This window comes from Hippopotamus amphibius, chromosome 5 (genome assembly GCF_030028045.1).
Source record: "Hippopotamus amphibius kiboko isolate mHipAmp2 chromosome 5, mHipAmp2.hap2, whole genome shotgun sequence".
NCBI lineage: Eukaryota > Metazoa > Chordata > Mammalia > Artiodactyla > Hippopotamidae > Hippopotamus > Hippopotamus amphibius.
The window spans coordinates 116431438-116457251 of NC_080190.1; the positions used below are offsets into that span (position 1 = coordinate 116431438).

The 25814-nt window shown below is 36.6% G+C and overlaps 1 protein-coding gene across 1 annotated transcript in view; it reads right to left on the reverse strand.

The window, feature by feature from the left end:
* The window catches only part of LOC130854283 (uncharacterized protein C8orf34-like), a 141061-nt gene extending 123584 nt beyond the window's left edge, over positions 1 to 17477 (reverse strand). Inside the window, exons 1-3 of the mRNA XM_057736992.1 lie at positions 17329 to 17477; positions 9188 to 9331; positions 4431 to 4522 (exon numbers count right to left, since the gene is read on the reverse strand). Of these exons, the coding sequence (XP_057592975.1) occupies positions 4431 to 4522; positions 9188 to 9331; positions 17329 to 17477 (385 nt within the window). The remainder of the gene's footprint in view (positions 1 to 4430; positions 4523 to 9187; positions 9332 to 17328) is intronic.
* Positions 17478 to 25814: the final 8337 nt, after the last annotated feature.

Below are 25814 nucleotides of genomic sequence, written 5' to 3' on the forward strand. Positions count from 1 at the left end.
CTATTTTAATTATGTACATTAGTTTCCGTTTTCTAACTGAAACCTGAATGATAAAGGAATTATTAGGAAGTTGAACAATTATTACCTAATTGTTCAGTTGAGTAAAAGGATACAAGCTAGACCAGGTGGTAAAGGACTCTTCAGAGGGATGTATGAACATGAAAAAGCAGAGATTTGAAGGGACATAGTATTCTGGGGAAAGGTATGCAGCTATATGGTCATAACCTGAGATGTATACGGATAGCAGAATGTGATACTCGAAAAGTTTAGTCTCAGATGATGAAGAGAAATAGCGTCATCAAATCTGATGTTTTATAGAGATCACTATGGATGTACTTACTGAAATAATTTTCTAAATTTATAAAATTGCTTTTCTGATAATTCAGGACAGAAGTTAAGTTTTTCTCATTTCCTACTGTAATCTTAGAAGTGTGTCTAGCGCAGGGTAGGCATTCGTTGATATTTGCTGACTATGAGACTTTTTTGTTTTGCAAACGATAGCCCTGAGCTGCCCTGAGACATCCCTCAGAGCACTTATCAGACACCAGTCTCAAGAGACGATTTCTGTATAATTTGATAAACTTGGTGAATTGACTATTTGACAAATTGATTTTTATGTGGAATTGGCTTTTGGAAAATTCGTTTTTGAAGGAATCCATTTGTTGCACTTGCCTACAGCCATTTGGCAAAGTGAAAACTGGAAAAAGGAGACTTGGAAGGAAGAAGCCTGTACCCTCCGTAGTGTATGTACAGCTGCTAAGGGCCAGGGTAAGGAAGTAGCACTAGCAAGAGACAGAAATGTATTGAAAGGTAATTTCAGAGGAAGATTCAACAGGTTGCAGCGAATGACTGCATGTGAAATCCTTGCAGGTTGATCCATATTACCACGTTCAGGGAACATAGGAAGAGAGAATATCTTTGGTTTCACATATGCTGAGATGGAGCTATCGTCAAGATATCCATACGGATGTTTGGTAGGCCGTTAGAAGGCAAGTCTGGAGCTGCGGAGTGTGGAACGAAGCTACAGACCATATGGCTGAGAAAAGCTGATAGAATTATCAGCCCAGCAGTTAAAATCAAGCAGTGACACTTCTTATGCCTAACTTTCTTTACAAGTGAAATGTGTGCATTATATGAATATTATCTTTAAATGAAGAGTGCCATACTTATTCTTTTTCACAATAGAAAGCCCAAAGCAGTCATTTATTTTTAAAGGTAGCCTATAGATATATGATCCATCTTTTGACTCACAGGGTTACTAATGAGAAAAATGAACTAATCTATCACTAAAGACATGAGCACTTTATGCAATCCAAACAGCCACGAATTAATCAAGCAAAGAATTGTTTTCATTTAATTTAAGGAAATAACAGCTGCCTAGATGAAATAATCCCAGGACTTTCATTTCATTCAAGGGTAATCCATGAAATAATTTACAGCTGCTTGAACTAGACAATGTGGGATAAGAGTGAATTTTCACATCTGTTTCTGGGAACTTTATAACAAAAATTAAAAGCTTTCCAAACATAAGTCCCTTCACAGTGATTCAGTGATGGCTTACACAAGAATTATACGGCAGTTTTTCCCTACATTGCAACTGGTTTGTTGATTTACGTCAATAGAGCTGATTTGGTCAAATATTTTAAACAGATGTTATATATTCTGATTGAATTATTAAAAAATAAAACAAATGTTAAGAAAACATATAAGAAATTAGACAAGTTTTAATAAAATATTTATGAATACTTTTCTGTTATATGAGATGGCTAAACTATTTCCTTAAAAGAGGGAAAGAAAGAATTGAGCACAAAACAGAATTCACTTTGCTTGGATAAATTCTGGTTGAAAGGTGGAATAAGGATGTTGGAGCCATGCTTCTACTGGTCCTCTATTTCTACAATCATGCTTCCAATATAAGTTCAGTATTTTCTCTCAGTATATCAGTGTAGTACGGCTTAACCAAATTCAAAATCGATAAGAACAAAGTGGTAGACATGAGATACTATAGGCTGGAATTTTTTAGAATAACCTTAGTTTAAAAAATTTGTTAGTATTGCATTAAAAACAGGCCTTGTGGAATTTAAAAGCTGAGCTGAAGTTTCCCCTTCTCATTAAAGAGAATAGGTTACAGAATGTTTATTTTCCTTGACCACGTGAGATCAATACACAAACAAAGTGATTTGGCCAGTAAGTTAGGGAAAATGTTTGTGTAAGTTTAAATTTACATTCATTCTTTGTCTTCTATTGTTAACTGCAAAGAGCAAAACTCTCTGAGATATTTTTTGTTAGCTACCAGTTCCTGTTTAATTTCTTTGACCATCAACAGCCAAATACATGACAACCACGAACATTTGTAAAAATTTATGGGCTGGAACTTGTTCACTTAGATTGGAAATGAATCACAATACTTGCGGTAATTGAACCCATCATTACATAAATTGTGACAGCCTCTCTGTTAGTCAGAAAAATTAAGCCATCTGGGAGTGGTTTCCTCTTTCCAGTCTGTAAGAAAATGCTAGTGCTTCTAACAAATTTAAATCCAAACATTACTCAAAGTCTGGTTTCTGCATCAGAGTGCATCTATATTTTCCTTGATTTCCACCTACCACAAATTCAAGAAATTATATAGTATACACAAAAAAATTGACTTTTTCCTGAAACATTTGTCACCCTCTAAAGGTTTGACAGATAGAGGTTGTACACAATTCTCTTTATTTTAAAAATAACTGAAATTCCAGGCATGTCGACTCACGTCAGGTAGGGTTAGATAAGCAGACTGGCCTGGTATGACTGAAAGCTTGGTTACAGCCCTAACTGAAGTGAGGACACCTTGTGACCAACACAGAAACCCAGAGACAGTGTCAGAGGAGGGGAGCATCAAGGAGCAGATCTGAGGGGTAGGAGGAGACCGTGGACAGGAGATCCCCAGAGCTAAGGAGAGGTGTTCAGGGATAGAACCGGAAACCAGAAATGAGGCAAACCAAGCACAGTGTTCACAGTGCAGACATGAGTAAGGCAGGGAAGGCTCGTTAATCTAAAAGACTGGGATCAGGTAAATTATTAATTTTTGTAGGATGATGGGTAAAATACGTATTTTTTTTCAAACATAAAAATCATACAAAATCTTGCAGAGCTCATCATTTTAACCACCATTTAAAAGTGTGTTTAATTTTAATTCCCCTGGGATATGTCTTTGGCTAAAGCACTCATATAATTTATCTCTCTCAGTGGTGAGAAAGTGTTTCTTATCCCAATGGCTTAGTTATGGAATGATTACTTATCCTATTAGGTACCATTATGTGACAGTAAGCATTATTTCAGCCACTACAGGGGATACATCATACGTACACTTTTTTTTTCCTAAACTATGAACGCTATTTAATATAATTTTTATGTTCCCACAGGCTCTGTATTAAATAAATAAGGTCCTATGTTGTGAAGCTCCTATGTGCACTGTATCAGTTTGTTGCTTGCTAACGAACTTTGGCCATAAACCTAACAATTACACCCTATACCATACTGGATGATATTTTCATTCTTGATTCATACCACAAGCATTAATTGAGTTCATTTTGATAAGTGCTTCTGCATGAATTACATAATTTGCTAGCTCAGCATAAGCCCTTTGGAGAGCGTGTGATAAATTCATACACTAATTGCTATAGTCCCAACATTAGCAGTTTCTTTATCCATGCTCTACAGTTGTCTTTAGTAGAGATGCTTCTGCCTGAAGTCAGTTGACTTCATACACATGACACAGACACAACTAAATTGACATGATGTTAGTGATTAAACTCAGCATGTATTGTTATTTTACCTTTTTCTTGGATCTCAAGTGTAACAAGTCTTGGTGGTGAACACCTCCCACAACCACCCTCCTTTCCTCTTTCTTTTCTTGTTTCTATCTTTATTTTTGCTAAGGCTTCAGTTTTTATAGTACCCTTCCTTCACTAAACCCTCAACAGAGGAGACTTCCTTCGCTTCAGCTGTCCTCCCTTTTATCTCCTTTGTACTCAGCTATCCTCCTCTGAATTTTGTGATGCTGATACTGAGATTTTCAACTCATGCAATATTCTCAATAAAGCAAATTTTAACCAACTAGATGCATGTTAAACAGTAAAAATAAAATCTAAAAAAGTAGTTTAGTATGCTTGTCACATTTGTTGGGATCCTGAATCCAATATGGTTAGTCTAAAAAAGACATTAGGTCTCATAACTACCTCCTATTCTCTCTCCTGCAAACTTCCTTCATTTCTGTTTTACGTATAGCCCTTTTGGATAAGGAAAAAAAGAATCACATTTTAGGGAAAATAAAAAAGAAGATTGTGGCTGGTCATATACTAAAATTGCTGCTGCTGTCTTCTGGCTGCGGCTGCCAACTCATCCTCCCTTGTGGTGCGCCGCAGGCGCAAGGCAGGCACAGGACATACCTTTCCCATCGCAGACATGTGAGCCACATGCCACAAGATGTTGCCACCCTGTCTGACACATTGTAAATCCACTTTCCACTCTGTGCTGCTTTCTTGGAATTCACATGCTGTTCTCATCCCTTACACTTCAAGCCACAAAACGTTGCCACCCCACATTAAATTTTACAAGATTATTTTCAACTTGTTCCATTTTCTTGGATAGTCGCCTCTATGGAAACGTCCTTTAATAACATGTCACATACCATGATACCACCTAAGGACCTCATCTAACTTCCTACATTATATAAATCTTTGAATTTCCTAAAAAAGAGTATTTGGTGACAAGAAAATAAAAATAAAAATCTAGACGTGTGTGAACTGACAATGCAATATTCTTCCTATGTAGCAACGCTGGCCTCTTCCTGCTCCATGAACAATCCAAGATCATTAATGTCTCCAGGTCTCTGCACTTGCTGTGTCTTCTCTTCGGGGCACCCTTGCCCCAGATATGACCATACTCTGCTTCTCTCCCTTCATTCAAGTCTCTGCTCAAATACTGCCTTCTAAGAGGGGATTTCCTTGACTCCTGTATCTGAGAGCATCTTCTATTATTCTTTGTTCTTGCTATCCTTCTTTATCTGCAGAACAACTGTTATATTCCGGAATTATTACATTTTACATTTATCTGTTCATTATGTGATCCTTCACTAACAAATGCTCCACATGGCAGAGATTGTCTCACATTTCCTACACCTGGAACATAGCAGATGCGCAACAGGTACACACTGAACAGATGAGTGACTGACTCATCCCACACCATAACATACATGTCACTCTTACTCCACTTTATTAATAAGGTGTATTACAGATAAAGTCCTGTAGAAAGTGTGAAGGACTTCCCCGGGACACACATTATTCATTGGAAGAGACAGCAACTGAAGCTTGATTGGTCTGGCTTTAGAGGTGAGGGTCAGCTTTTATGTATATACACAAACACCTGTAACAAATGATTTCTCATATTAGTGGCTATATAAATTAGCATTATTAATGCAGGATTATTTGCCTTCTATGTTTCAGTAAACTTACATCAAATTAATTCCATGTATAAGATACTATTCTCCAATGTGAAATTTTAAAGGAAAACCATCATTTGTTGAGTCCCTATTGTATTTTTACTACTCTTTTAGGTGCTTTGAGGTGTCACATCTCATTTTGCTCCATACAACAACCCTCTAAGTAGTGGTTCTCAACCCTGGGTGATTGATTCCATCCTCCACTGCAAGGAGACATAGGACAATGTCTGAACACATTTTTTGCTGTCATAACTTACAGGAGAGTGGGGCTGCGGTGGAGACCACTAGGGTCTAGAGGGTACAGCCCAGCCCCTCACAACAAAGAAATATCCAGCCCAAAATGTCAATAGTGCTAAGGTTGAGAATCCCTGCTTTAAGGCTTGTTTTATCCCCTATTCACCTGCATTACAGGCAGGTACCATACAGGAATAAAAGGGGTAGGTATAAAAAGAATAGAGTATTGGCTGGAGACTGGGCAGTTTTTTAAGGCATTTCAAGTGTAGGCCAAACAGTGTAAGCCACACTCAGCCCATGGGATCTGACATTTGAGTTAGAGTTTAGTTGGATCAGGTTACACAGCTAGTATGTGGTGCAGCCTGAACTTGAACACTAAGGCCATGTTTTTCCAACTGCAGCACAGTACCCTGTTCACACTACATTCCCAAATAAGTCTATGTTATGCAAAATTAGTCAGCAAGGGCTGCTCTGCCTTTTCCTTAGCACCAATCTCAGTATCTCATCACACACCCTCACTTCAAATTATATCTAACTAATGGAGATTTTTACTGGAAACTTAAAGAGACTATGGAAGAGTTAGTTAAATTGAACTTTGCACAGCAAAACTTCCCCCAGATCACCTTTAAACATCTTAGACATTTCATCAAATTTTGCTCTCTGTGGCTGCTCTATATTTTACATCCCATCTTTCTTTTCGATTCTCCCACCTTTCTTAACTACAGTCTTATCTGCAGTCCTTTTGAAGTAACAATTGAACTCACTCTTGGGGGGTTTGCAGCCCCACTCAACACTGTGATTAATAAAACAAAGATACTGCCTTGAGATTCATCTTCCTTATGAAATATGTTCTGCCATGACCATTTATGACAGTGCCTCCTAGTATCATGAAAGCATCAGGCTTATAACCACACCATTAACCTACCACTCTGTTCTATAAGCCATACAAAAAGCACATAGGTTCTGGTCCCTTTTCCACTTAGAGTACTGTGACAGTTTTTTCCTTCAAGAGGGAACATAAGAAAGAAAACAAGAGAAAGAGATACGTAACGCTCAACATGCTGAACACATCTGTGTCAGGATGACTCTAACATGGTCCATGATCCCTGCTTTCTGGTACTCATGCCATTGTATAAGCCTCTCCCATTGAAAACTGGCTAAACAAAGCATCTCGGCTTCTAACTAGTAGAATGCAGCTAGGTTGATTGGACATCACTTCTGTGGTTGGGATATGAAAAGCTGTGGCTTCCATCTTGCTAGCACACTTTCTCTACTGCTTTTTTGGCTTGCACACTTTGATGGAACAAGCTGCCATGTTTTGGAGGCCCACCCAGCAAAGAACTCAGGATGGCTTCCGGCCAATTGCCAGTTAGGAACTGAGGCCCTCAGTCCAACAACCTTTGAAGAACTGAATTTCTACCAACAGTCGGGTGAGCCTGGAGGCAGATCCTCCCCCAGTGGAGCTTCAAAACACACCTCAGAGTCCTGCCTGATACCTTGAATACAGCCTTGTAGAAAACCCTGAAGTATAGGACACAGCTGAGCTGTGCCTAGGTTCCTGACCCGGAGAAGTTGAGGTGTTAAATGTATGCTGTTTCAATATGTTAAGTGTACAGTAACCTGTTGTAAAGCTGCAGACAACAGATGCAACATGCAAATAATTTTTCCTTTCTCTAAATTATTTAGAATAAAGTTCTTAATGAAGTCTTAAAGAATTACTTTAGTAGGTAGTTTTACATTAAATAACCCAAGTTGAAGATCAGTTGAGACATCGAAATATATAAAAGACAGTTAAAATTTCAGACCATCTTATTTTAAAAGAACTGGTCATTCAAATTACTCCTTAAAGTGTTTTCCCAGGTTCAAAATGGCAAGTAAAATTATGAATTAAAGATGAACAGTTAGCATAATCTAACATTTGACCAAATACATTATTACAAACCTAAGTTGTCTGTAGGGTATATTGTATACAGTTTATTGCACATTGGTGTCCCACCTATAATCATTTTATATAATACTTTTATCCACAGTTCATAACATTATGATATAACTTATAAGGTTTGTAGTAACTGGATTTTTCCCTTTGTAGTTGTAGCGTTGATTACAGCTATGATTTATTTGATGCTGTGTCTTAAATTCAAACCAAAATTATGTCATTTGAGTAGGAAAAATACGATCCACCTTGTCAGTCTCAGATCCAGTATATGGTCTTCACGAATACATTCTGATTAAAAAATGAAAGTCAGCCTGTAGCAGCTTTTCATAGAAGACGTGCAAATACACACTCATGCATACACAGACACACACTTATACACATACACACATACAGGCACACTTGCACAACATACTCTTGGAGGAACTAAAGCATCACATGACCCATTATGTTCCACACGGTCCTAGCTCAGACCCTCCAGATGGACTATACCCACGGCTTAGGTAAAGCCAGAGCCAGAGGAAAGTTAATCCAACATTTCTTCTGGGATTCATCTTCTGGAACTTTTGAAATTAGAGCACTTGTTCATATAAAACATACTGAACACAGTTTCAGACCCAACTTCAATATATTGGTGTTCCCACATCCAGACAAATATTTATATTTTTCTAACTCTATGGGTCACTATTTCCTAACACAAACACTCTGCTTTAGGAGGCTTGGTTCATTCATAGCCTCCAAAACACATGCAGACTGGCTCCAAAACTAACGACAATTAAGATGGGTAAAAACGGAGCATCTTTATTGTCTATAATTGACCTGAACTTCCATCCTTTTGAGTAATAGAGAAAACAAAACTAAACAAATAATAATAACCCTAAATTTGCCTTTTATTTTACTTTATTTTTTTGGCCACTGTGCGGCATGTGGGATCTAAGTTCCCCAACCAGGGATTGAACCCACACCCCCTACAGTGGAAGCACAGAGTCTTAACCACTGGACCACCAGGGAATTCCCCTTAAATTTGCTTTTTAAAGGTATCTTCGTCTCTTCTAGCTTAAACTTTTGCTTTCCATAAGCTTAGTCTCTTTTTAACGTAGATATGTATTCAAATTTAGGTTCAAAATTCCCAAAAAGGACTTTTTCTCTTCTTTGAAGTTTCACTTCTCTCCCTTGCCACCTAAGGCAGCATCTGCATACAAGAGGCAGTGTGCGTGTCCTCAGGACAATGGCTGGCAGGCAGCTACTCTCTGTGCAAACCCTGATGCACTCCTTTGCGTTCATTCTCTGAGAAGGCTGTTGTCACCCACTTGGTGTCTGGGCACAGCCTGTTCTCATCATGGTCCGGAGCCTGGCAGTCATCCCTCCTCCACTGATCGAGGTCCGCCTTTATTCTGGGATCCTCTGAATCCCATCCCCAGTCTCCTTCTCCTCCCAGCCTAGGCTGGGACATCACATCCTCTGCTGTGGAATCCCACTGACCCTCACTACGGCAACTCTGTTATTCTCTATTGTCAGCTACCTGCTGTGTCCCTCACAGGGCAGGTGGGAGCTGCCGGGCCTCCTCCATGTCACCAGAGCTCAGGGAGACCTGGGAGTGCTCTCCTAGGCCTCTCTTGCTGGCCCCTCGTCTCCACTCTTCCTGTTCCACACTCTGTGCCATATGAATGTAGAAGAAAAATCTATATAGACCAACAGCACCCAGATTTTTACATCAACCAGTCTAAGGATTTTGTGTAAAGATTGTGTCACCTTCCTCTCTAGTCCTAATCCATCTGGATGTTTCTACACCCTACACACCCTGAGGCATGAGCCAGGGCGTTCGTACCCCACCTCCTAACTCGAGCTTCTACTATCTCCCCACTATCCAGGACTGTGCGGGCTCTTCTCTTTCACTCTTGGTCAGCTGGGGACCTTCTCCACATCCCGTTTTCCATTGTGAATACGATCCATGATTAAACCTCTGAGGAGCTTTGTTTTGAAGATGCAAAGGGGGAGCTTTCGGAATTTAGAAAATAACTTTCTCTCTTCACAGATCTTGCATTAAGATGACTGTATTAATTACCCTCAAAGAAGTTGGCGTTGAAACATAAAGGTAATCAGTAAATTTCTTCTTTCTCTGAGGTGGTACCTCTTTTTCTCTGAGGTAATAGCTTCATTGTGGTCAAAGGCAGAAGGGAAATATAATTTAAAACATAATTTTTTAAAAAATTGGTTCAATGGAAAACATATTATTCCCATTTCCATGATAACCTTGCTTCCTGCATGCCTGGATATTGACTTATTAATTCAAGCAGATCAATAAGATTCACAGGCAGAACCATGTTAGCAAAAGGTCCCAGAGACACATAAAAAGAGACATAACTTAGCAGAAGTAATGAGGTACGCAAAGGAAAAATACAATTATTTATTTGTCAGTGTTCCTCCCTAAATTTAAATTCCTAAATCAGTTATCATAGCATATTCGACTTTGAATCTCCAGTAACACACATAGTTCTTGGCATATAATAGATATTTAATAAATGTTTATTGAATACATAAATAAAAGGTCCTATGTGGAATACAACCAGATGAGTAGAGTAATATTTAACTATGAGAAATCTTGAAGGGCAATATATGAGGGTGAGTAAAAAATTATCCACACTCTGGCTGCAGATATTCTGTGTCAACACCAACTCTTGGTAGAGGTAGTGCCACAGATATTACATTCTTCAATGTGTTGACTGCCATGTAATTAGTTTCATGAATTACTCTCTTCCTGCCTATCTCCCTGTTGCATGTATCCACTCTTCCAGAACTATTAGAAATATCTGAACTACCTATCAATAATTCTTGCAAAAACTTCCATTCTACCCCACTGTAATCAATAGAGCCAGTGACTTCCCAAACTTCCAATCCAATGAGACTATTCAGTCTCCATCTTAGTTTGACACCAACGATCACTAACTTTTCTTAAAACTCTTCAAACACTTGGCTGCTGTGACCATGACAACTTCTGGCTTTCCTTGTAGCTCTCACATTCTTTTGTGGCCTTCACTTTCAATTGCTCGAGTTTATATGTTTAGCTTTTTTCTGCTTACACTCTGTTGACTCCTAGATCAATTTAATTGATTTTCAAATGTCACAGACATGCTAATAACTCCTACATACACCTCCAGTTTGCTGAGCCCCATATAGTCAAAGTGCACCTGAATTTACAACACAGAAATTAGAATCCATCTTGACTCTTCTTCTACCCTTAACTCCCCTTTCCCCCACTTTCAACTGAGCATCAGGGTCTGCTGGTTTTACTTCTGAAGTATTTCTTGTATTCACTTGTTTCACTCCACTCTTCCTATAGATGCCTTGGGTTAAAGCACTTGCACTGCTGCAAAGTGCTCCAACTCCTCTCCGTACTTCTTGTCCTTTCCCCTCAGATCTATCTTCCACATGGCTGACATACGGTCTAGAGTACACGTGCATCTGATCATGTCACACCCAGACCTTCCTTGACCGCAGAACGCATCTCAACTTCTTTCGATGTCACAGGAGGCCCTGCATGATGGGATGCCTTGCTTTCTTCTCGATTTATTTTCTTGTTTCCATGACTTCCCTTCACTGAATCGCTGCTTCCAATTTCCCTTCATACATCATGCTGTTTCTTAGTCCTGTGCCTTTGCTCATACTGCAGTCCTCTCTCCAGCTCTCAATCCTGTCTCCATCAGAGGAATTCCATCCCTAACTCAAGGCTCTTCAACTCTGCCCTCGGAGCTCTAGTGGGGTTTGCCTTTCTTTTCTCTCTGTTCCTATTATACTCCTCCCATTACCACATGGTATTATAATTCTTGCTTCATACGTCTTTCTCTCCCACATAAACAGTAAAAACTTGAGGAGAAAGGCCATGTTTTATTGTCCTTTCTGTGCTTAGTGTCTACCTCACTGTCCAGCATACAGAAGAGTAACAAAAGGCTTGTCGAATGAGAGAATGAATAAATTAATGATAATAAAAAAAGAACTAAATTGCTTTCTACCATCTGTCTATTTTCTTGACCAGAAAGTTCCATTCACTTCCTCATTAGGAACTTGACCAGCCTCTCTGCCCACACAGGCTCCCAAAGTTGCTCGATAATTCATATTTGTTAGGTCTTGTTGAACATCTCAACCATATCCTTTTGAACATATCTTAGCCATAAACTTTGCCAAATCATCATCAAGGCTAGACACATGTGCTACCCTCTAAATAACATTACTCACTGGCTCTCTTTGATGCCAAAAATTTTAAGTGAAAAGTAACCAGAACACAGAATCTCCAGATTTTGGTAAACAGACTTGGTGATTCATTTACACTATACCAGGAATAATTACTAACTTTCCAATAAGCCTGGATTTTCAGACCTCAAGGGGAAGAAGGTGTTATTCTAAGCTGTGTGCCCACCCCCAAATGTTTATGCCCTAACTCCCACTAGCTCAGAACATGACTGCTTTTGAAAATAGGGGTAATTAAGTGAAAATGAGATCCTTAGGATTGTCCTTATAAAAAAAGGAAATTTGGACACGGACATGTGCAGAGGGAAGATGATATGAAGACACAGAAAGAAGACAGCCACGTACAAATCAAGGTGAGAGGCCTCAGAAGAAACCAACCCTGCAGACACCTTGGCCTTGGACTTCCAGCCTCCAGAACTATTGTGTAAGCCACCCAGTCTATACTTTGTTACAGCAGTTTGAGAAACTAATACAGTAGGCAACAATGTTAGTCTTGAATATTTTATTATAAGAAATAATCATTTCATCTTTCTACCCATGAAGCAGGGAAGAAAAAAATTTTCTTTGTATTTTTTGATCAAGAAAGCCTTAGGAATACCTTCAGCTGTTGGTGATACACATAACTGAAAGTAAGAAACACAGATGGTAGTTTTTGTTTTTCCAAATACTCACAAATGATAAACATCTGGAGATGTGTAGTTTCTGAGAGACTACTACTATGCAAAATATTGCTCTTATTCTGGTCAGAAGTGCTTTGAGGGCAGACACATGGAGATCTTAAATTAGTTCCACTAGTTTGTTTTCATTTCAAAATACCTATGAAATAAGTAAAATTCAACCAAAACTCTATCTTCACAGCAGGAATTAACTAAAATTGTTGTCATTTAAAAGAGTTACTTTTATTTCTTCATAATATTAATTGATGTTATGCATGGTCCTCACATATGCCCTTTTTCACCCACTTCTTGCACTCCCCCCCCATAACTCTACAAAAAAAATCCAATGACCATTGCCTTCCCATTACAACATTTTTCCAATAGTAAAAATTAGGAGGCAAGATATCAGATTGCCTGTGCAGACTTAGTTACGGATTTATTGTATGACATTAACCTCACTAGATCCAAACTAAATACCAACAAATACAGTTTAGGTTCCTTCAAAATCTGAGGTAAAAAAATGGCATTGAAGCTCTTAAAATACAGTCAACTTCCGATGACTAAAGAGTTAATGGATAATAAAATCCTTTATTCTGTTACCGCTTCCTATAAAGAATGCATACTTGTTAGCAAATGATAGGAAATCAAAAGGCCCACCTTTTATCCTTAAATATTTCGTTTATTTATGATTTTGTTAATAGCCTGTCAGGATATATTAGAGATTATCTTCTCCACCAAAAAAAAATATTTGTTGGATACATTATTCCAGGAACTAGGGTATGAACTAGAGTAAGACACAATTCCTGCACATAGTTACTAAAGCTGTTTTTCTCATATTAATATAAGCCAATTTACCAACTACAAGTCACTTTACCAAATAGTTATTAATTAAAACAGTTTGTTTCCTGGCTTTTTCTCACCAGGTAATGAGAGTAATCCCAAATAATCATGATTTTGCTTGTCTTTGTTTATTAGCTATGCTTTGCTTTACTCTGTTAGTTACGTTTTCTCAATCAGTTACGGCATTGGTTGAAAGTTACAGAAAAAAATATAATACTTCGTCTTATTCCCTGACCTTATGAGAAATTCCATATTTTTAAACAGATGAAAATAGTTGTAATGAAAAAGATTCATTTTTTGTCATAAATCGACATCTATTGTCATAACTGATGTGCTGTTAATCTAGAACTTGTTTGCACCTAATTTTTACCTGTATTTTCTAACAGAATAATTTACTATCATTTGCTAACAAGTACGCATTCTTTATCTTTCTCTTCTGAGATCCTTTATTTCAGAAATTTTACGTGTGATTAAATTTGGTGGCTTTTCAAAAACTCAGTGTTGCTTGGCACACAGGGACCCTAATAGGTCCGTACATTATTCATCACCCTTGGATTTTTTATTCTTACTTTTCTTCCGCTTGCTTCTGGACCCTTCTTCACGTGACAGATCCTTTATCTTTACTTCATACATGACATTATCTTTTTCTTCATGTTTAGCTCTTTTTTTCTTTCCTCTGCATGTTGCGAAAAGCTTCTACACAGTGCCTTCCATTTAATAATTTGTCCATGGTGTTTTTCTGCCTTTATTTCCAATGCAAATTTTCATTTTGTAGGTTTACTTTTGAGTTAAAAATTTTTTTTCCTAATCTTATTTCATTTTTTCGCTTATGACAGTGGATTTGTTACCTGAAACCATGCACACCAGAAGAAAGTGACACAACATTTTCAAGTGTTGAAAGTAAAAAAACTATCAACTGAAAATCTTTATCTGTCAAAATATACTTTAGGAATAAATGAGAAATAATGACATTCTCAGATGAAGAAATACTAAGAGAATGTGTTGCTATCCTCAAAGAATGGTTACAAGAAGCTCTCTAAACAGACAAGAAATGATAACCGAAGAAGAATTCAAACGTCAGAAAGGAAAGAACATTAGGATATTTAAATATAATAGGCTATGTTTGCCATGCATTTTAAAAATCATATTTGATAGCTGAATCAAAAATTGTAATACCACCTAATTACATTGACCATATTTTCATGTATCTTGTAAAATGTCTGTTTTTCCTCATTTTTGTGTTATGTTATTGTTATTAAACTTCTTTATTCTTTTGACATATATGTATGTGTGTGTATATATATATTCCCCTTTGATCTTTTCATTTTCTTAAAGATGACTTTTGATAACATGGTGTGTTCCACGTCCTAAGAAATCTTTGTTTCCCACAGGCCATGAATATATTATCCTAGAATTTTCATAGTTTTAGCTTTTATGTTTAGGGCTATAATACTCGAATTCCTTTTTCTATAATGTGTGAAAAAGGAGCCCATCTTCATTTTTACCAAGAATAATTCATTTAAATGACTCCTTTCAGAATACGGGGATATGTGTATAAAAAACAGATGATTGAACTTGGTGTACCCCAAAAAAAATAATAAATTGAAAAAAAAAAAAGACTCCTTTCAGACTATATTCACAAAGGTCCATTTCTGGACTCTATATTCTTTACCACTGACCTATTTTTCTGTTATTATTCTAGTACCCCCCTGTATTTATTGCTGCAGTTTGTAAATATTAAGTTCAGGCAGTAAGAGTTTTCCACACTGTTCTTCTTTTACAAGATTGTGTTTTGACTTTCTAGGACTTTTATGTTTCCATTCAAATTTTGCAAATTGCTTACCAATTTCTACAAAAAAAAAAGCCTATTGGGATTTTCATTGGGATTTCACTAAAACTATAATGAGATCTGAACAAGACATTCATCCAATCCACAAACATAATGTAACTTCCATTTATTTGGGTCCTCTTTAATATTTCCCAGAAATGTATGCTTAGCATTTAGCGTATACCCTTACAATCTTGTTTAATTTATTTCTAAGTATTTTATGTCACTAACGCTATTTTTATGTGCATTTTTTTCAGTTTTTTTTATTTTTTTGCTGCTAGTATGTAAAAATGATTGATTTTTGTGTACTGACCTAATCTCATTTCATTTTAGTTTTCCTTTCTCTCCTCCAGCTCCATTTAAATTTCATCATGTTGTCTTTTAATATTCTTTTATCTCTGGTTTCATAAACTCCATATTTTCTCAATGTTGAGACTACAAAGCAAATGTCTGAATTTCACCTATCTCTTATACAGCAAATCTTGTCAACTTATCAACAGAAAATCTTCTTCTCCTGTATACTAGATTCTTCTATTTATTTTATGATCTAGAATATTTTCACTTTTCTTTTAGCTTCTTATGAAAGCTTTCTACTTGGATCAGATATTTTCCCTGAACGAGAATGAATAGGTTCTCATTGGATTCTTTTATTCTCCACTTAATTACTATTAGAACTTTTCACATCTGAAAAGAAAAACCTTACAGATAAAAATTTCTATAATATAGTCAATGAACCAACAATGTCAAAAATTGGGAGGAAACAAGAGCCACAGGTGGTCATAAGAAAGGAACGTCTTCATCTTCTGTCTAGTTTCTGTTTTATTTGTTGACACCCTAAAGCCATGCTATACCCATGTCAGCATGGTTAGCTGGCTGTGCCATAGATTCTTCCTCCTGTTGCTATTTTTGTTTGTTTGGCTTTTTTTTGTTGTTGTTGCTATTTAAGGAGTTAACCTCACCACACAACACCAGGGATAACTCCACTAAACCTTGGACCCCAAGAACCATTGGTACCCATTGTTTTCAACCTCCTGTAGCAAAAGTAATCCCAAATGGTATTTGAGGGGATTTAACAGAGCAGTGTATTACTGTCTAGGGACGGGCACTGAAGCTGCTTTGTGGAGTCTTTACTTTGATCTCTGCTGCATTATTTCTAGCAGAAACGCTTCAAGAACTATGGAACGAGGTGGCCCTTTTCCCGGGTTGTCAGTAGTGATGCACTGTATATCTTGATTGATACAGGAGGCAATGAGAAAAGAGGGAGTAGCTTAAATTTGTTCAAGTGGTCACCTTAGCTTAACATTACTTTCGAATTTGTAAAAACAATGAGTAACATTATTTTGAATTTGTAAATTACCTTATCATGATTGTGTCAAAATGTTAATTTTCTTGAATGTAGGTAAGGAAAAAAGGGAAGGTCATAATTCAAAAGTGCTTAAATCTAACTAGTTGTGGGAAGAAAAAAACTTTCTGGCTTTAAAATATTCACCACCTTCATTTTTTTGGATCAGTATAAACAAAGTTAGAACTAAGACATATGCGCTACTGGCTGTCAGAGTGTGACAAGAAACAGGAATAAAGTTACTCTTTCCTAGTAGTTATATTACTTTAAGGCTTAAAGTGGGTTTAAAGGTATTATCTGAAACATGAGAAAAATTGCTCTTACCGTATCAATTTTCTGGCAAAGAGAGTCCCTTTGGGGTTCTTCCTTGGATGCCAAAATAATGAGGGAAAGAATCCATTTACATTTCCTTTATCAGCACACACACACATACGCACATACACACACACACACGAATCTGACATATGTATTATCTGAACTTCTGAACTGCAAGGTGAATCTATTTAAGTGCCTCCGATTTCCCAAGATTTGTACTTAGAAAAATAGTTTTCAATGCAAAGTTCATGCCCTTATAGTTCAACCATTCTTCCAAAACACATGGATTCTTTGTTTAAAAGATAAAGCCATTCCCTATAAAATCATTTTAAAATAAACACTCTCATTTCATACACATTTAAAAACAAAACAAAACAAAACACCTCTAGCCATTAGAATAGAGTCAGAAAGCCAATCTGGAGGCCACAATGAAAGTGCATATGACCTCCTCACATTGGAGACACCGGACGCCTGCCACTGGGCTGACCCAACGCTTCTCTTTGTGTCACCCTCACCCCTTGTTCCATGCGGGTGTCTGAACTCAGCAGCACACTCGTGACAGTAGAGTCACCAAAAATTCTGTCAGGGATATCTTCTAACATCTTTGATGCTCTGAGATCAGAATTCTAATTTGAGAGCTCCCCTCTGAGTTTCACTGGTATTTCTGCACTTTCTGAGAAGCAAAATCCTCTTTGAAATGATTCAGATTTCATTCATCTTTGGCTTCTGAAACAACGACTTACTTTTTCAGAGTTTTACTCTATAGGCATATGGTTTGTTTTTGAGGAGGATGGTGGTCTAGTTAAGCATTCTTAGCAAAACCATAAACTTTCCACCTCCATGTGAAATGTGACTTTGGAAGTGTACGTTTCCAAGGAGCAACATGACTGCAAAACGTTATTTTACTTAAATAAATCAGATTTCAACACTTAGCTATAAAGTACAAAGTATCTTAAAGGCTTAAATGACTCCTAGCAACTATGTGTGCATCACGGATCCACTACCACACATAATGCGGGAAATGCTTTGAATTGATTATTAAAAGAGTTTACCCACCTCTGTTCAGAAACAATTGTGTTCTGCATGCCTTGGCTGCCCTCTGTTCTGGACTATCTTTTAAAGACTGTTTTATAGTGAATAGGATTGGAACACAGAGAGCATATCACTGGGATGTGGAAGAAAGGATTGTATAGAGATGATATCTCTCCCCAGGATAAAAGCTGGGCAGGTTTGCTCACAGCTCATTATAAAAGATAAGAGTTGCCTAAGTTTCAGGTTAATTTCCTGTATACAACCCACAGGTGTCACCTGGCCTCACTATGTCACCTGTGCGTATTGAATGAGCACAGGAGTAAAACTGATCTATCCTACTGAAGTCATGAAAGAAGAAAAAAAATAATGATGAACAATACATTTAAAACAAGATGGCAGAATTATTCCCTGACAGAAGAATAATTCCCATGAAGGTACATGTGTTAAGTTCCTTGATCAAAAGTCTAAGAAGACTCTCAGGTTGAATTCTTAAAAGACCCAAAATTATAATGGCCCAAAACTATAAATATAAAACAGAAAAGTGTAGGAAGGTAGAACATAAAGATATAAAAATAATGAACCATGAAGACACAAACAATGGATTCTAGAGTACCCATTTTGACATCTTTAGATAAAAGAGAATTTAATGTGGAGAAACATCTTAACAGGAAAAGGGAAATCATATTTAAGTAATGGGAACAATTGATCAAGAGGATATAATCATCATCTCCTTATGTTGGTCTAACATTATCTTTAAAGATATAAAGCAACCTCTGAAAGAAGCAAAGAAGAGACAGACAAATGCATATACAGAAGGATCAAGAGGACCTAAAAAGCAGAATATTTGAGAGCATGTTTACTATAATCAACATACAGATGCAGAGGACATCACACTCCCATGCAGAGAATAAGCACATTTTAAACATTCTAAAAAATCTTTCATGGTACAAGACATTCAATAAATACCAATGAATGAATATTGAAACTACGTCCAAAAAAGGATACCTAAAGAAACAAAAAAACCGCCTGTGTCTGTAATTCAAATGAATCACTACTAAATAACCCTTATCTTAGAAAGAACATTTTGAGGAAATTAAATAGTTAACGCTAAACTAAAATGAAAGCATCATATGTCAAGATTTGTGGGACACAGCTAAATCAGAACTTAAAGAATATTAGAGAATTGAACATGTTTATTAGAAAACAAGAAAGAACTGAAACATAGCACTACAAGATAATAAAACCTGAGGACACTAGAAGGATAAAATGATAAGGGTTAGGTCAGAAATCACCAAAATAGAAAGCAAATAACAACAACAACAAAAGAGACGATTAATAAAAGTAAAAGATACTTCTTTGAAAAGAGTATTAAGATAGAGAAATCTTTGGCAAGATGGAAGAGGAAAGAAGTGAGAGAAAAACTGTGAATGAACAAAATACAAAATGTAAACAGGACAGTACAGAAATAACAGAGATTTTATAAGCAACTACACACCACAGTGAGACATTTCTAAAAATAAAATGCTAGAAGAAAAATATTTTTACTAGACTAATAAGTATCATGGAATTTTTAAAAATAATATTCAAAAAAATCTCTCTCCACCCAAGTGAGAACAAAGACAGTTTCACAGGTGGTTCCGCCAAACTTCAATGGAACCAATAGAGAGTTTCTATATTATAGAATCATCTGAGAAAATTGAGGGGGGAAAAAAGATCTAGGTTTCATTTGCTCTTGGTGAATTGAAAGGTATTACCAGGCCAATATCTGGCCTGATTAAGGGAATTAGTAGATTTTATTATCCAGCTTTAACTAATTAGCCCTCACAGAATTGAGAAATAGCTTAAAAGGTTTCTGAAGGGAAGCTACAGATTAAAAATAACACTAATAACAAGAATGTAAGCAATTTATAAGAGAATGGTAGCACTGCCCCTTCTTAATATAGCATAAGATCTCTGTAAGACACATTGGTGGTAAAAAAAAAAAAATCATCTAATCACATCTGACAAGTGCAGATTTCCTATATAAGTGCATATTTTTGGCTGTAATGTTACTGATGATAGAAGACCTATAGACAATTTGTAAATAATTATATACACATGCACTGATGCTCTTTTTACCCTCCTCTAATACAGAGAGGGGCATTATCACAAACAGCTGGAGCCCATTGTTCTGCTAGAATCTAATGGTCCTTCAGGGCCGGGACCATAGTTATAGACCAAGTGCCTAGCATGGTGCCTGGAACAGGGTATGAACTTGATAATGTATACTGAATGCTGAAATTAATGCAACAATACAACCGAGCCTAGCAATTTCCATAATCTAATCCTAAATTAAAGGCTCGTGGCAAAGAGACGAGCAACACAGGATTACCTATATAGTAAGAAATTACTCCAGGGAATATCTAGACGACTATGCAGAATCATGGGAGTTCACAGAGTTCAAGGTGGATAGGGACATCTTACATTTGCTGTTCATATAGAAACCTAAACTACGTTGTAGTTAAGCAATGTCTATCATCATTCAAGCTTGTGGAAATAAAAATACACAAGTTCCTTAGGGTAGGAGATGTGTTACAACAACCTAGATTCTATGATAGCAAATATTAACATAATATAATAGACTGACAGAAACTTTAAGGCTTCTTGGACAGGAAAACTTCTGCAGTATTTTAGATATATTTTATATCTTTCAGCGTTTAAAGCACTTAATTTTCAGATCCATGCACAAACTAGTAAGATGCACGATATATCTGAGTGTGTAGTCCATTTCAATCATCTGTTTAAAATATATTCTTTATTGATCAGCTTGACTGAGTAATATTTTGCATTCTTTTCAGCAAATAATAAAAGTCACAATGAAGGACGTTAAATATCTTCCTCTGTAAAATCTTTCCTCTCCTTTTCATATATGCTGTATACTTGGAATCAATATCTCGTGTCTTCAGTTCTTAGTGTGGTATTTTGTTTTAGTGTCTGTGGCAGCCAGCCCCCAAGATGCTCCCCAATGATCCCAGCTCCTGGCATCCCACTCCATCCCTTGCCACACTGTATCAAGGTTGAACTGGGTGACTAACAGAATATGGCAGAAGAGATGGCGTGTTCCTTCTGAGGCTAGCTCATAAAAGACACTGGGTCTTCTGCTTCTGTCTGTCTGTCTGCCTCCTCCTCGTCTTTCTCTCTCTCCCCCCCCAGATTGCTCACTCTGGGAGTAGTTACCTGCCATATCATGAGGACATTTCAGCAGCTTTATGAAGCCGTCCATGTAGTGAGGAACTGAGGCCCCCTGCCAATGGCCATGTAAGGGAACCTTCTTGGTGCAGATCCCCCAGCCTCCATCAAACCTGCCTGACATCCTGACTATAACTTCATAAGGGACCCTGAGCAAATCTGATCCCAAGTTCCTGATCCATTGAAACTGTGAGATAATAAATGTTTGTTGTTTTAAGCCATCAGGTTTGAGGATAATTTGTTATGGGGTGATAGATAACTAATACAGTAGTCTAACTTATGACAAAACAAAACACAAACTACTGTATAACTTCTCAATATTTTATCTAATACACCTTTAATCCAATACAAGAATCCAGTTTTTTTATTTGAAAATGTCTTTTATATCATTCTTGATCAAACTAAATCCATAAATCACTCCACAAATTTCCTTTCTACCTTTTAAAAAGCCTTTTTCACTGTTCCATGACTTCTAAGAAGCTACACTAAACATTACAGTTTTCTTTCTCTCTCTGTTCTACAGATCTAGCCACCACACTGTTATTTTCTCCACATTTTGCTCAGTACATTGAATTGTAAGCATCCTCAGAACAATCTAAGTTCACATCTTAGACTTTAAAGTTTCTGCCTTCAGCCCAATGCTGAACATCAGGCTCAAAGACATAATTTTATAATTAAAATTAATACAGAAGTCTTAATATTGGAGGTCTAGAGGGAATAAGCAACCTCCTCGAGACTACATTATGACAGGTCTGCATCATATTCAAGAATTCTATTTCTCCGTCTAGTCTTATTTCCACATCCCCACTTTAAAACAAAAAATGATGTTGGTATGACAGTTAATAAACTGCAGAAACAGAGAAAAGTGCTTCTCCCCACTTCCATGCTCTTTATGGAATGCTTTAAGTCCCATCACAACTCAATCATGTTTATTATTTTTATCATGCCAAATATTCCACTTTTAAGCAATAAGAACCAGGTTTAAAAAAAAGGAAAAGAAAGAAAATCAAGACTGACGGAAGTTACAGTTATGATTTATTTTAAAACCTGTGTTTTAAACAAAGTTTCTCTCTCAAGATGACCGCTTTGTCAGAGGGAACACTCCACCTGCAGGGTTTTTCACCTTGATCTTGGTTATGCTTATGACTAATGATTCCCAGCTGTTCTCTCTGTGTTGCACGTGCTCTTTCTGTCCATTTGGTGCCTAAGAGATGGGACACTGAAGATATGGACGTGTATATTTATATGCATATAAGTAGATTTCCACAGAAAGATATATACATCTCAGTTGGTGGGACAAAACAGTTCCCCTACTGAGGAAAATGGATACCCACATGAATACTGTTTTGCTAATCTCTTGTTTGCATTCAGTATTTGATCAGGTTCCAACCAACTTCTTTTTATCCTAGAGAATTCTACCAGGATGGAGGGCTTTTTACAACAATCTCAAGTGGTTTTAGGGGCTAAATGGAGAGATCTGATCTGCCTGAAGGTATCCTTTAAGAATTAGGGGCAGATTTTCTAATTCTTCCTATGCAATGCATTACAAACAGTAGGCACATGATAAATATTTGTTGAATAATAAAAAGAATTAATGCACCAGGTGATTACCTCTGAATTCACAGCTAGAGAAAAGTCATCTTAATATTCTACGTCAGCAATTTTCAACTATTTTTTTCTTCCATGATAAAAATATCACCTTTACACGACAGACCATATTCACATAGATGACATACTCCTACAGATAAATACAGAATTTTAAAACAATTTTTGTGATTAAGTAAAATTCTTTAAGATTCATCACCATCAGTAAAAGTCACTCACAGTGAATGTGGGATTTAGTTTAAAACAGTGTGTGAAGCTGGTACAAAAGCGTAAAGCAATTATATTCCAATTAAGAGCTTAAATAAATTAAAAAATAAAGTAAAATAGTGTATTATGCGGCAGGATGTCCACCTCATCTTTACCTCCCAAGAATGCAAACTGAAATGGAAGTGATAGAAGTGAAAATCCAAAAACTGGAAACCCTGACTTCTGCTTCTCCATCTTTCCCAACAATTTTGTTAACACCTAATCCCTGTACTAAATCATTCATCACTTGAAATAGCTAGACAGCTTTCTGCACTGAACCTTGACGAGGTTCTAAGCAGGTTCTAGACACTGGAAATGTAGAGTGGAAACAGATTTTCTTTCAAATCTCCACAACGTCAAAGTCTATGGAGGAGGCAACTCCATCATAAGAAAAATCAATATCTTTTCATTATTCACAAGAAAGCTATGCCTGGAAAATATTATATTTTATATTAAATTAACTTCAGTACACATTCTTTAATTTCTCATTTTCTGAGATGTAATTAAGCCTATCTGCTCATGATTTATTAATATTAGGCACTGATTATACTGGTTGACATTCGTTAGTAACTCAGATTTTCTACACATGACCTCTGCCCCCTTCTGCAATCTAATTGTTAAAGCCAGAACACACCTTGAACTTGAATCAGCCTGGCTGGAGCCGTAAGTACAATGTTATAATTGTATTGATAACATTTACTATAAAATGGCCTGGGTTTTTAAACTTCTAATTATATAAGCAAAAATCCCAAGTCAAATATTATACATTAATGTAATATAATATAAATGAATATATTAAATATGCAAGTCAAAGAAGCATTTTAGATCTCCTTCTTCCTCTCCTTTTCTCTCCTCTTCCTCCTTCTCTACTTTTTACAAATTTAAAAGTGAGGGCTTGGGTGATTTCTCATATCCTTTAATGCTCTGGTATTCTCTTTCTCTATTTTGGAAAAAAAAATAAGCTCTTAGTCTGCAGAGATTTTTGTCCAAGATATTTTTTACATTCAGGGAATGAATAATCCTCTCTCACTTACTATGTTTATGTCAACCCTTATTACTCATTCATAATATATTTTTTCTAGATTCTCTACTTACTGTGAATTTATACTGTAATACTCTTATGAGCAGCCATTTATAAAGTAATTTCTACGTCTTAGATTTCTCTAAGGGTGAATAAAGTTGACACCTGAGCCCTGAATCTATAATGAATAGATTTAATATGAATCTATCTTAGGGGCTACTTGGAGCTCTAGGTTGAGAAGCTGTCTCAGGCAAAGTCTGGGATCAAGGGAAAAGAATAGCGTATTCTTTTAGTGTTGCCTGTTACTAGCATTAGCTGGTGCAGGGGAAAGTCGTGGCACATGTGCCATGTATTTGCCACCCTTCATCTATTCATTTACTCAGTCATCTCTGCCCTTAGGATAAGCTCTCAGCTAGGCAGACCCTTCAGATTACAAATGCAAGGGGATACAGGCGTGCATTTCAAACAAGCTCCCAGGTGACACTAATGCTGCTGAGCTACAGACACACTGGGGACAGCAAGGCAGAGGAAGTGCCACTCGATAAAAAAAGAAAGCTTACTTTGAAACTTTTCTTTACAAGAGTAAGATAAAACATCAGACTAGTTCTTGAAGGCAATAAAGAGCAAGAGAGCCATCAAAGTTTACCTGGCTGAGACGTGGGTATTGTCTAAGAAGGAACTAAGCCCAGGACAATGAATTTAAAGTACTAGGTCCTTTGGAACTAACGTGTCTTTATATTATGATAAGTAGAGTTAATTAATACCTGTTCAGTATTTCTCTTTACATTTTTAAGAACAGAGATGCTTTGGGAAAGTGAAAATTTTAAATTCTCCTTTCATCCATTGTTTCTATTTTGTGTTCACATAGAATTTGATAAAACTTGTTTAGGAATTCTCTCACTCATATCAAGATAAGCAAACGCAAAGCAATTTCTGTACCCGGGAGCAGTGGGACAATGTACACAGTTATGGTTATAAAAAGTAAAGTCTCAGAGCCTTAAGGAGACAAGAACTCAGAGGGGCAGAGTCTGAAACACAAGCCAACTAAATCGGTGTTACTCCTTAATTCTCATTAAAAATATATATATTTGCTGCACAGTTTTGGAAGACTTGTGCTGTGTTCTTTTAAAGAGGGGGACTTATGCTTCATGAGCATCTATGAGCTCTACCCCTTAGCAAAGAAATAAGTTTGACTATTTTACACATTAAATAACTGGCAAATACTTCAAACAGGAAAGTAAAAGTAGCATGTTTAGTAATTTTGATCAGTTGTTTGCTTTTAACTTTTAAATAATATAGTATTTTTTTTCTTCTAAACAAGATCTTCTGCCAAAATTAGAAAAGCAATAGATCAAATTTTGATTAGACATGCAACAACATGAAGTGCAAATGTATTAGTGACATTCAAGTATCTTTTATATACTAATGACAAAATGACAGCAAACCAAGGCAAAACCTGCTAACTAGTTAAATTCTTCTTCAGACTATAGATCAGTATTGGAAAACAGATATATAAATATATATATATACTTGCATATCATATTTAATCTACAATGAACTGCAAATATCCTTCACTAAATATTTTACCATATGTTTTTTCCTCCTGGGCCTAAGTAACTTATCAGCACATTAATGAAGCCTCTTAAGAAACCTACCTCTTTTGACCACCAAGTTTGTTCTGGACTTAATAGAAACCACATCAATGGTACCCTCCTGATTTAAAAGAATTAGTATATCCTGCCAGTGGAACACATTAGTACTAGTTTAAGCTTAGTCTCACTCAATAAGAAGTTTCCACTGAAAGAAG